The sequence below is a fragment of the Peromyscus californicus genome, unplaced genomic scaffold (assembly GCF_007827085.1).
Source record: "Peromyscus californicus insignis strain IS unplaced genomic scaffold, ASM782708v3 Scaffold_3__1_contigs__length_106647218, whole genome shotgun sequence".
Taxonomy (NCBI): Eukaryota; Metazoa; Chordata; class Mammalia; order Rodentia; family Cricetidae; genus Peromyscus; species Peromyscus californicus.
This window is the reverse complement of record NW_026294551.1, coordinates 106,408,351-106,421,517: the sequence shown is the minus strand read 5'-3', so window position 1 is coordinate 106,421,517 and position 13,167 is coordinate 106,408,351. Positions and strand designations below refer to the sequence as shown.

General features: G+C 46.2%; 1 protein-coding gene across 5 annotated transcripts in view; it reads right to left on the bottom strand.

Annotated features, from left to right (window-relative positions):
• Abcc1 (ATP binding cassette subfamily C member 1) overlaps positions 1-13,167 on the bottom strand; it is a 132,633-nt gene that overhangs the window by 79,528 nt on the left and 39,938 nt on the right. For 4 of the 5 annotated variants that reach the window (XM_052759608.1, XM_052759609.1, XM_052759610.1 and 1 more), the window contains exons 2-5: positions 9,435-9,611; positions 8,005-8,130; positions 4,989-5,126; positions 3,480-3,605 (exon numbers count right to left, since the gene is read on the bottom strand). In XM_052759608.1, the coding sequence (XP_052615568.1) occupies positions 3,480-3,605; positions 4,989-5,126; positions 8,005-8,130; positions 9,435-9,611 (567 nt within the window). The remainder of the gene's footprint in view (positions 1-3,479; positions 3,606-4,988; positions 5,127-8,004; positions 8,131-9,434; positions 9,612-13,167) is intronic. The other variant, XM_052759611.1, reaches the window with a different exon arrangement.

The window sequence follows — 13,167 nt, the reverse complement described above, 5'->3', positions numbered from 1 at the left end:
AAAAAGAACCTGGACACTGCATCAAAGGAGACCTTCTGTAACATGAGATACCCTAGAGGTAGGGTCTCTATCACCTCCTCTCGTACCTGGGCAGATCTATGTGATAACCAAACTAAACATAACAGGACAACATTATGGGACCCCAGGACTAGGTGTTAAGTGAACTGGATTCCATGTGGAATGCACAGAGACCAGCTCCATGCAGTGAGGAAGCCCAGGCTACACGCAGGGTCATTCCAGCAATGGCCAGCCTCCAATCACATTGAAGAAGCCAGAGTTAATTGAAGGTCCAGCCACCATCTCACTATGTCTAAAGAAGAGAATGACTGAAAACCACCTGGCTGGGCCCAGTCAACACAGGACCCTGAAACAGCATGAGCTACTGTAATTTCATGAGACAAAATCCAGTACTGCTTTATCTGGATCCCCCTTAGGTACCAAAATGCAACCTGCCCACAACCCCCGTATTACATTAAATCATCTCTTCATTACTCATAGTACTGAATACAATGTAATTGCTATGTAAGTAGCTACATACACTGTAAGTACAAAAGACATGGCATTGAGATTCTGATCTTGGCATAGGCCAGCCCTGGATATGCCACGTTGGCATACAGTGTAGAACTGAAATTAAGCAGCAGCAAGTACAGAAGCTCCTTTCTCTTCCTCGAGCTGCCTAAAAGCAGGACACATACCTTCCCCCTTCTCCACTTGCAGAAAGGGAAAAGAACAAACAGTATTAATAGTGGCAGCAAGACAGGCCACACAACCCACACTAAAACAATCCTCACCCTCCATTACAAACCGACACATCAACCCCTCATATCTGCCACTTCTACAACCCCTTTGTCCTGCTGCTTCTCCACAAATATATCTCCCTTTGTTAAGAAGGCATGTAAGTTTTCAGGCTCTCAGGGGTTCTTACTGTCTGTCTGTGAGTCCTAACCCCCGTGTATATATAATCAACATTTTCTCCTGGTAACTTTGTATCAGTTTGGTCTGCCAGTTCCAGGCACCCACTGCTTAAACCATGACTGTTATGCATACTGCCATGCTTCTAGCATCAGGTGTATCATATACCAGAGGTGTTGCAAAATGTTCACTGAAGGCACAAGAGGACACAGGTGGACTTAGAGCCCAGGGTCAACCCAACTCCAAGAGGAGGCTGGTTTCTCTTCCACATAAATTAGATCTAAATTAGAGTCTACTAGCACAACTTCTCTAAGCCCCAATTTTTTTTTGGTCTGTTGGTGCTGGGGATGTGGCTCAGTGTTGAAACACTTGCATCCCCTTGCCGGGCGGTGGTGGCACACACCTTTAATCCCAGCACTTGGGAGGCAAGAGGCGGGCGGATCTCTGTGAGTTCGAGGCCAGCCTGGTCTACAGAGCAAGATCCAGGAAAGGCACAAAGCTACACAGAGAAACCCTGTCTCAAAAAAAAAAAAAAAGAAAAAAAGAAAAGGAAAAAAAGCAAGCAAGTAAACAAACAAACAAATCTCCCATTCAAGTCTGAGAGCTTTGAACCAGTCTCCCTTCAGCTTTTCTGCACACACACACACATCTAAACAACCTGGAGATGCTGCCAACGTTGTGTCAGGTTTGGCCCCAGGAGGGTTCAGGATTCTGTGTGTCTAATACAGTCTCAGTTGAAATATTTGCCAGTCAGCCACAGTACCTGTGGTATGAATGAAATCAAAAGCTCCTGATGCTGCTCAGCTGTACACTTAAAGCAGTTAAGGTCGATCTTAGGTTGCATATATTTTGTCATAATAAACAAACATAACATCTTTAGAAGGAACCAAGTTTTGGCATGACACCAGGACTTTAGCAGCTCTCTGAGCACACTGGTACTTCTACTTCCTTCCTGGTTTTAGGGGAAATGGACAGAGTAGAAACCTCATCCCATGTCCCAGGAGGTCCCAAGCAGACCTCAGAGGACCCTTAGACTGAACGCCTCTCCCTACAGTGTTATAGCAGAAATAGGAACTAATGGTCCACACATGCCAGCCCTGCCTGAGGCAGCAAGATCCCAGGGCAATTTCTACCTTTGGGCCTGAAGAACCAATCCAGCCATTATTAAACCTGTCCTCAAGTAGAGTGTAGCCAAGAGAAGTAATGGGGTTCTACAGAAGGGCCAAGCCTTCCTAGGTTCAAAATCCTACTCTGCAATTTCAATGGACTTAAGTCCCTATGACTCAGTTTTTCTGTCTGAAAAATGGGACAAAAGAGGCGTGTGTGTGTGTGTGTGTGTGTGTGTGTGTGTGTGTGTGTGTGTGTGTGTGTGTATGAAGTGCTCAGCACAGCAGGGAGCTAGTGAACAGCTATGCCCTGTTCTCACCACTCATGTGACTGCACTGTGTGTACACATGAAGAAAGAAGCCCTGAAAAAGAGGAGATACAAATGCAAGGCACCAAATTAGCAGAGCTAAAAGAATGTTCCAGACTAGGGACTGGTAAACTTCATCTGCAGAGAACAAAACAGCAAATGTCAGGCTTTGAGACAGGGTTTCTCGGTGTAGCTTTGTGCCTTTTCCTGGAACTCACTTGGTAGCCCAGGCTGGCCTCGAACTCACAGAGATCCGCCTGGCTCTGCCTCCCGAGTGCTGGGATTAAAGGCGTGCGCCACCACCGCCCGGCTTAATTCTCTTTTTAAGTTCACAACAGCCATGTGGGATATTTTCATGAATGAGCAAGACTATGTTCCAATATAAACTTCTTGACAAAAGCCAGTGGATGGTGGGGATTTGCCTACAGACTACTGTCTGATAGAACCTGGTCTAGGTAAATGGTACCCCCACTGGGCTGATGAGAACCCCAAAGGACGCCAGGACGCCTGGAGGGACACTTGATATATACATGAAGGAGGGAGGGGTAAAGAGGGAAGAAAGAGGAAAGGAGGAACAAAAAAGAAGTAGAGGAGGAAAGGGCTAAGGACAGACCAAAAAGAGGGAAAGACAGACCAGCAGCAGCTCACAGAACGTCCTTGGAACTGACAGAGGTGGCAGAGGGCCTGGTGGGTACCGTAGAAGAAACTCAAGATCTAAGACAATGGGGATCCACAGCCCTAGCCCCTATCAACTACTGCCCTGTGAGACCATGGCCCTAATCTGCCAAGACTTCCCATATTTCTAGAAAGCCTGGAAGGTTGGAGTTCATGTATATTTTGCTAAGTTTTCAGCTGTGGATTCTGCTCCCATTTTCAAAAATCACCATGCTGGGTAAAAGCTATCAGCTAGGTCATAAGGCACAGCCAGGAATACAGCAAAGCAGACTCTCTGCCTCCAGGGACACTGGTATATCCAAACCCAGGTTGAGTGATTTCTCTATGGTCTTTTGGAAGAACGAAGGTGAGTCTGAACTAGTAACATGAGGCTCAGAACTTCCAGTTGGTGTTGAGTTCAGAACCAGTACCCAATTGGTATTAGCTGGCACAGACTATTTCTCTCCCACCTGTGCACACATGTCTGGGTCACACTTACCAGGTCATGGACAGTTTCGGAGAACAGGGGTGAGCTGTCTGAGAAGCAGGACAGCACAAGCTGGATAAGCACGAGGGTGAAGTACACATAAAATGTGGTGTCTCGAAACACGTCCACTTGGGCATCCTGAGCAGGAGAGAAGGCAAGGGACACAGATCACCATAATCTTCCCTGGAAGCAGGGTACAAATGCCTCACCAAATCCTTACAGTCACAGGAAATGGTGTTCAGTGGTGGGAGTCCATGGTGTTATGAGTACTTGTAAGAGGTGGAAGAGATACAAGCTGGTATCCTCATGATGTCCTGAGCTGTCACAGGGCCTCTACAGGGAATTCACCAGCAAGGCTTTGTCCAGATGCAGCCCCAAGACCTCAGACCTCCCAGCCTTCAGAACCACAAGCTCAATAAACCTCTCTTCTCTCTAAATCATCCTGACTATAGGATTTGATTATAGCAACAGTAAAAAAGGACTAAGACAAGCCCCAAGAGTAGGCTGCAGAAACCTATCTCCCCTGCTACAGGCATCCCCACGTTTCCCTTGTTTGAGACAAGACAGAAGAAAGGTGACTCTGTCCCCTGTGCCCAGATAGCATCCCACAGTAGGGAATGGACAGGTCTGTCCCTGTTCCTTCGGGCTATGAAACCTTATCCATTCACTTAACCTTTCTGAGCCCTGGCTTCTCCACTGCTGAGCACACCAGTAGCTCTCAACCAAGGGTGGTTTGCCTCCTAGGCAACAAATTCCAGTGTCTGGGGACATTTTGTTTGTCATTAACTTGGGTAAAGGGTGCTCCTAGCACCCAGGGTATGGAGGCCAGGGTGCCCCTAGATACCACACAAAGCACAGGACAGTGCCCCACAATGAAGAAATCTCTGTCCACTTGTCAGTTAGTGCTGAGGTAGAGATACCTCATTAGGGTCTGCGCATTGTCTTCAGATTATTCACCAGAAACATAAAGTCCTAAAGAAGCACTTAGGAAAACATAAACTCAACTAATGCCAGCTGCTGTCACTAGCACAGAGGCGGTGCTCTATACCATAGGTGCTCCACAACTGCTCCATCCCTCTTCCATGTTCATGGCAGTCTCTAGCTCCCAGATAACAAGAAATGGCTGATTAGTCAAGAAGTGCACACTCTTTAAAAGCTTTGGGAGTGGCACACAGCAGCCAGCCCTAACAACTTCCTGCCAGAGTTGCAGCTGGTTGCACCAAGGTAACATGGGGACACGTCTAGGGCCCCTGGGGAGTAGCTCCCGGGCAAACACAGCTCCCAGCTCAACTCAGCTCAGTTCCAGTCCAGCCAGCCTACATACACTGCAGAGGACTAGTGTAACACAACATTTGCCTGCATAGAGGAAAGAAGGCTCTAGAACAAAGTCTGTTCCTGACTGGTGAGAATTTTGTCCCTAGAAAAGAAGCAGGGTCCATGTGGTCCCCATCCTGTGGTTCCCATATCAACACATGACCATACACGATGGAATAAGCATCTCTCCCACAGGCCATCAATTACCTTTTTTAAGGCAGAAATGATCTTAGATCTCAAGATGGCGATGGCACACAGTAGGGCTACAAGCCAGAAAATAAGCATAATCCCCGAGGACTGGACTCCCTTCCTTCGCTCAAGCTGAATTAAAAACGTGGCGAGCAGCTGGAAGAGAGAGGTACATAACAGTTTAGAGAAAGCAAGAACTCAGGCCCCACAGTGGCACCTGGGTAACCATGCATGACTCAGGGGTCCAAGAACTGCCTGAAGAGGCACTTACCCCAGTCTCAGCTGTACCATAGCACCTACCTAAAGAGTTGTAGCATTTTTTTCTTTCTTTTTTTTTTTAAAAAAGATTTATTTATTTATTATGTATACAGCATGTATAACTGCAGGCCAGAAGAGGGCACCAGATCTCATTATAGATAGTTGTGAGCCATCATGTGGTTGCTGGGAATTGAACTCAGGACCTCTGGAAGAGCAGTCAGTGCTCTTAACCTCTGAGCCATCTCTCTAGCCCAAGCTGTAGCAATTTTCTAAAGGTTTCTTTTTATTCTGCGTGTGTATTTGTATGGGAGTGTGTGTGTCATATATGCTCTGTGTGGGTATACATATGGATGCCAGAGGACAATTCTGAGTGTCCTGCTCCATCCTCTCTGCCTTACTCTCTTGACAGAGAGCCTCTCATTTAACCTAGAGCTGGGTAGTGGCCAAGTTGCCTCTGCTCTCCATAGCATAGGGTTAAAGATATATATGGCATGTCCAACATTTTACATGGGTGTTGGAGATTTGAACAGATTTTTATGCTTGTGCAGCAAGTGTTCTTAGAAACTTGAGCCATCTCCCCAGTCCCTGATTCTAGTAAAGCCCTAACAGGGATGTGAAGAAAGCTCAGTTTAGAACTGACACCCAGCTTTGAGAAGAGACAAAGCAAAGCAGAACCCACTTGCTGTGAGGCTAGAGTTCCCTGGGGTACTCTACTTCCCAACTGTCACATTCTCCCTGATCCCCTCTTCTCCATCTCTGTTCCAGACACACAGGACAACCCTCGATTTCTCCCTTACTCTAGGACTGTTGGACATGCTGCTCTCAACAGGATAGTCCTCTGCCCTCACCCCCTTCATCCTATTCACCTTTGGGCCTCAGCTTCATTATTCCTCCCCTCAATGAAGTCTCCTTCACTAGCATCCCCAGGTCCAAGTTCAGAGCCCCTACTCAAAGCTCTGCACCTAGCTTTAGTCTTTTGTAAAGAAACCATTTGATGTCTTTGTGCTCAGACAGGCAACACTTTTATCTCACAGTCAGGGCAACAGCATGTTTGCTGACTGCCTACTAGAGTGCCTGCAAGGAATCCCAGGCCAGCAGGAGAACCAGAGAGTAAGTCAAGAGCCACCAGAGACATCAGGACAGCAGTGGGAATATGGCTCTACCATTTCCTGGCTTTGTGACCTTAGCCCAGTCCTTTCACCTCTCTGGACTTCTACTCATTTATCTAAAACATGGGAAGAATGTGCAAATGTATGAAAATGAGTCATGAAGGAGTCAGTACTGTGCCTGGCACCTGGTAAACATAGCCATCAGCAGCACTATGTCTTCCCTGTCCCCAGTACTGAGCCAGTTGTCCACACCCCTCTCTCCTGAACCTCCACTGTCCTTGCTTTACAGCCTGGTCTTACTTACACACCTCCAACCCTTCTGTAGATAAACTTCTTCTCTGCTCCCAAGTCAGCTCTGAGTTTGCTCCTCCTCCTTTCCCTCCAGCTGCCAAGGCTTCTGTTCTCTAAGAACCTTCTGGGCTTCTCAGAGGAGCCCAAAGCACACAAGTTAATTTGGAAACATCACTCTGTGACAACAATGTAGCAGTTACACACATGACAGCACAGGACCCAAGCCTGGCTCAGCTACCCATGAACTGCACAACCTCAAACACAACCCTGGGCCTCTCTGTGCCTTCATCTCATGACCTATAAAAGGAGACACATGGTGCCTGTCCCACAGGGTCGATCTTGAAATGACTTGAAGCTCATGTACAACACCAGGAGTCCTGCCAGACTCAGTACCCGTTCACCATGTTTCTGTGAACTCAAAGACAACTGTCTTTGGTGCTGAGCTGGGGTCCTATAAGCCAGCACTGCTTCCCACTTTGCTTATTATTCTGCCTCCCTAAAGCCTCAGAACTCCTGAATCCATCTCTCAAGAAATTACTACAAATAAAAGTCTGTAAACTTCACTTAAAGATGTAGTGAGCTGCAGAGCAGGGTAGGGACTGTGGCTCCTATTGATGGCTCCCTAAACATTAGTGACTCTGCATATTTTGTTTTGGAGGTTTTAAGAATTTTATTAGTGTGTGTGTGTGTGTGTGTGTGTGTGTGTGTGTGTGTGTGTGTGTACACATGCACACAAAATATGTATGTCACAAATGCCCTGGTGAGTATGTGTAAGTCAGAAGACAACTTATGTAGAGTTGGTTCCCTTCTTCTTCCTTTGTATGGGATCAAGGGCTTGACCTCACGTCTTCAGGCTTTACACAACATGCACCTTGATCCTCTGAGCCATCTCATCAGTCCTGTCTATTGGTTTTAGGTTTTGTTTTTGTTTTTCTCAGATTTATTTTTATTAATAGGTATGTGTATGTGTCTATGCATGTACTAAATGTATGTGGGTACCCACAAAGGTCAGAAGAAGAATCCTCCTGGAGTTGGAATTTCAAGAGTTATGAGCCACCCAGTGTGCACGATGGAACCAAATTTGGGTCCTCTGCAAGAACAGCAAGCATTTTTAAGTAATGAACCATCTCTCTAACCTCTATTTCTTGGCTTTGTGAAACAGGGTCTCACGTAGCCCAGGTTGACCTTGAACTCCCCAGCCCAACAAGTGCTTAGGACGAAGGCATGTGCTACCATGCCTGGCTCATTGAGAAACTTCTCTTTTGTTGATAGAACTCATGCCCTTGCTCATTCTAGGCAAACACTCTACCACTCAGGCACACCACAGCCCAAGTCCTCTCATTTCTCATTGCTAGTCCCACCAGTCAACAACTCACCATAGTGATGCCCAGCAGAGTTGGGCTGACCAGTAACACTGGGGCTAGGAACACTCCCTGATGTCTTTCCCAGAAAGAGTAGAAAAGGTCTGCCCAACAGATGATCCACAGCAAGAATCCTAAAGCCTGGAAGAAAAGGAACATCACGGCACCTTACAACAACAATCCTGGGATCTCTCTTACCATCCACAAAAAAGCTTACCACAAGGACACCAGGTGACCTCCAAGGTCCTCAGTTAAAGCATCTGGCTTCTTACTCTGTCTCTATGACAGGGTCACACTATGTAGCCCAGGCTGGCCTTGAACTCCTGATCTTCCTGCCTCAGCCTCCTGAGTGCTGGGAAGACAGATGTGCTCCACCATACCCAGTCATCTTACTTATTCTCATACCCCTAGTACCTTGCATGGAATCTGACATCTAGCCACAGCTGCTAGAGCCCCTCAGGGGCTTGAGATGGTTCCATTCCTGCCTGTCACTGATGATACTTTAATAAAAGAACAGCCCAATTTGAGAAAAGAAATACTGAAGAGTGATGGATACACCAGGTGTGGTGGTCTGAAATCCTAGCATGGGAAGAGCAGGGGCAAAGGCAGGGGGATCTGGAGTTCCAGGCCAGCCTGGGTTACAGAGCAGTACCCTGCCTCAAAAAAAAAAAACAGGATAGAAAAAGGATTAAGGAGCTCAAGGGCATGGTATATGTTACCTCTTCACAAGGGCCAAGAAAAAAATTCATAGGAATATGTGCACATGAAAAAAGCAAAGACTAAGGAGGAAACAAATGGCAACACTGGAAATGTGATGCTCAGGCAGAGAGGCTGGTGCAGGATTTGTATTATCCTGGCAATTTTCTGTAGTCTGAAATTATTTCAAAATGAAAACTTTTTCTGTTTTTTTCTGCATGTGAGTGTCATGCGTGTCCATGTGTGTGGGGACACACACATGTGCAGGTACAGGTGCACACTGAGGCCAGAGGTTCCTACCAGGTATCTTTTGATTGCCTTTCACTTTATTCCTGAGGCAAGGTCTCTTGTTTGAATCTAGAGATCCCTTTTCAGCTAGTCTGGCTACCAACTTAATCAGGGATTCCTGTCTCTACCTCAACTTTCACATGGGTTCTGGGGATCCGTGAGCCATCCCCTCAGACCTGAAATAACTTTCAAAGTTTAAAAAAAAAAATACAAGAAAATTGTTTTAATTCATGAATACCTTCTTATGATACTCTCCTGAGAAAGCTTCCAGCAGCCCCAGGGCATACACAGGGAAACTCAGACCATGGAGGTTAAATATTCACTCAAAAGTCATGTTTTGAACCTATGTTTAGCTCCAAATTTCCAGCCTTGATCTATCACATTCTTCTGCCTACTTCATAAAAGGCTGGGCTGCATACCTATCTCTGTGCCCCACCCCACATCGACACTAGGTGACTTACAGTTTTGGCTTTGTTGAGGTTTGTCATCTGGATGTAGCCCCGGTCATGTCGGGAGAGATAGAGGAAATAGAGGGGGAAGCAGGACCAGAGGTAGAAACAAGGCACCCATGTGAGGACGGTGTTCTGAAAGCACTTGGTAAAGTCAGGGCTGCTGGTGTGCCATGTGACATTCCAATCCTGTGGACACAAGCACATGCAAAGGTCAGCTGTCACACTACGAGGGAACAGGGCTCACAGAGTTCAAATCCAGCTACTATAGGCTCAAAGAAATAAACCATGATTCCTACATCCAGGGACCTCTCAGCACACGTATGCAAACTTCAAAACGTCAGTTGCCAGAGAGCCAAGGCAGCAAGTTAACAGGAGCAAAGGGCAGGTAAGCCTAGGGCTGCAAGTGCCTCTGCTTAAGAGATGGAGGTAGGTTGTCACTTAAAGGGACCTGAAGGACAGATGATCTCTTGAACTTTGAAGAACCTGGGGATCATAAGGTCATTTGCACATTTGCCTCAAGAATTAAAGACTCCAGACCTTTATCACCATCAGCACATAATGCCCAGATAGCAGTACTGTGTGTCTGTCCTTAGGCTAGATGTTCATAGAAAATTCTACTGTCAAGAGCTAAGGAGATGGCTCAGTATTAAAGTACTTGCTGAGAAAGCATGAGGACTTGAGTTCAATCCCTAGGACCCACATTAAAAAAAAAAAAAAAAAAAAAAAAAAACTAGGGGCCAGGCATGGTGGCACATGCCTTTGATCCCAGCAGAGGCGAGGCAGATGGATCTCTGTGAGCTTGAGGAAAGCCTACTGTATATAGTGAGTTCTAGGCCAGCTGGGACTATATAAAAAGAATAATAATAATGTTTAAAGCTCAGTGTGGCAGTGCACACCTGTAATTACAATGCTGGGAGGATGGAGTGTACTTGGCAAGCTACAGGCCAGTGAAAGCCTCATCTTAAAAAAATCAAAGTTGACAGCACATGAGAAATGACAGCTAAAGATGTTCTCTGAACTCCAAATGTATATATACATAAACATGCACTTGCACACATATGTATACACAACACCTTTTAACATTATATTATACTTGTGTGTGTGCACGCACATTCGCAACAGCATCCAAGTAAAGGTCAGAGAGCAACTAGCAGAAGTTGGTTCTCTCTTTCTACTATGTGGGTCCCAAGAATCAAACGCATGTTGTCAGGCTTGTTGGTAAGCATCTTTACCCACTGAACCATCTCACTGAAGCCACAAAACTTTTTTTTTTTTTTTTGGTTTTTTCGAGACAGGGTTTCTCTGTGTAGTTTCGCGACTTTCCTGGATCTCGCTCTGTAGACCAGGCTGGCCTCAAACTCACAAAGATCCGCCTGCCTCTGCCTCCTGAGTGCTGGGATTAAAGGTGTGCGCCACCACTGCCTAGCTGCCACAAACTTTTTTAATTTAAAAAATATAAATAAAGTGCTGGGCCAGGTGTGGTGGCGCACACCTTTAATCCTTGCAGTTGGAATGTGAAGGTCTAGACTTAACTTTACAGGCTCCATCTTAGGAAAAGGGCCACCATCTCAGACCACCTGCTGTACTCAGACCCCACCCTCTCTCTCTGCTCTCTGCTCTGCTCCCTTCCCGCCCCCCACCACCACCATCTCTCTCTCTCCAGGCCTGGCTCTCCTCTTCCTCCACCCCACCCCCACCCCATTTCCCTCCTACTAAAGCTCTAAAAACTAACACTGGGTTCTGTCATTATCGTGACCTTTCCACGCAGTAACCAGTGCCACCACCAGCACCATTTATCATCTTGTCAGTAACCACCATCACCCATCATCCCTCCATCCATGTACACATAAATTCACCCATGACTCCTTTCTTTTGGTACTTCTTTGCTCTTCACAGGTAATTACATGATGTTAAAACTTTTTATAAGTATAGAAAATAATATATGGTGAAAAATTAGCCTTTCGCCCCTTACTCACAGCCTGTTAAACCTCCTCACAGGTGAGCTTTCCTTGCTAAGTTTCCTTCCCTTGCTAAGCTATCCTTCCAGACATCACCCAAATGCAAATGATTTAATTTTCCTTAAAGGTACCATTAAGTCAACTCTATTCTGCACCTTGCTTTAAAAAAAGAAAAGAAAAAGTTTTTTCTTACATTTATTAATGTATATGTGCATATGGAAGTCAGAAGACCACTTTGGGAGCCAGCTCTTCTTCCACCATGTGGATCAAACTCAGGTTTGGCAACAAGCACTTTTCTCTCACCAGACTTATTTTGAGACAAGGTCTCAGCCCTGGCTGCCTTCAAACTGCAGATAGGGCAGACATGACCTTGAATTCCTGATCCTGCTGCCTCTCCCTCCAGAGTGCTGGGATGAAATGTATTAGAGGCTTGCACCACCACACCCAGTTTTCTGTGGCACTGATGACCCCCAAGGCCTAGTGCATGATGGGTAAGCGCTTCCAGCTGGACCACAGCCCCAGCCTTTCCTTGTTATTTTTTTAACCTAAGTGGCATCTGAAGCCAGCTTCTTTCTTTTGTTTTTTTCTTTTGCAACAGGGTCTCACTCTGCAGCCCTGGCTGGCCTGGAACTCACTATGTAGACCAGGCTAGCATCAAAGTCATAGCAATTTGCCTGCCTCTGCCTCAGAGTGCTGAAACTAAAAGTTTGTGCCACCACACTGGACTATGAAAACTAACTTCCATTACTGACAAGTTTTGTCTAATTCTTGACATTTCTTTTGGAAGAAGGAAGGGAAGAAGGGAAGGAGGGAGAGAAAGAACTGACGGGTCCTGCCCCAAGCTGTTCTTAAGCACTCCCATGGGTCTCTTGCTGTGGGATGGTCTGTATGTCAAATCTGTTGCTCTGATTGGTCAATAAATAAAACACTGATTGGCCAGTGGCCAGGCAGGAAGTATAGGTGGGACTAACATAGAGGAGAATTGAGAGAACAGGAAGGTGGGAGGAGACACTGCCAGTCGCCGCCATGACAAGCAGCATGTGAAGATGCCACGTGGCAAGGTATAGATTTATGGAAATGGATTAATTTAAGCTATAAGAACAGTTAACAAGAAGCCTGCCACGGCCATACAGTTTGTAAGCAATATAAGTCTCTGCGTTTACTTGGTTGGGTCTGAACGGCTGTGGGACTGGCGGGTGAGAGATTTGTCCTGACTGTGGGCCAGGCAGGAAAACGCTAGCTACAGTCTCTTCTCCAGAGGCAACTATTATTAACTTCCTGTGCACCCTTCCAGACAGAGGATAGCCAGTACATCTGTAACAAAAATACACAAGTACTCTCTGTAGCCCAGTGAAAGGCGGCCCCCTGCTGTCAGGCCCTCTTGTCCTCATTCCTTTAAGAGCACCCTTGTTCTTGATGACAGCCACACTATGCCAAACTTCACATGACAAACTTGACTTTAATTCCACCTCCCACTGCCTCATTCTGTCCACTCTTGCAAACAAACAACACAGCATTACATAAATAATTCAGAAGATCTGCATATGGCAGGCATGCACATGTCTGTGTGCGTTAACTTCTGGAATAGAAAGTGCAACTGGTCAGTCAGTTTATTTAAAGTGTAGACTTATTGGCCAGAACTGCTGATACCAGCCCGTCATCCAGGTGCTTGGAAAATTGAGGCAGAAGCCTGAAAATTCAAGGCCTGCCTGGGCTATAGAATGAATTTAAGGCCAGGCTGGGCAACTTGTTAAAAAATAAAAAATTAGGGTCAGTGAGATGGC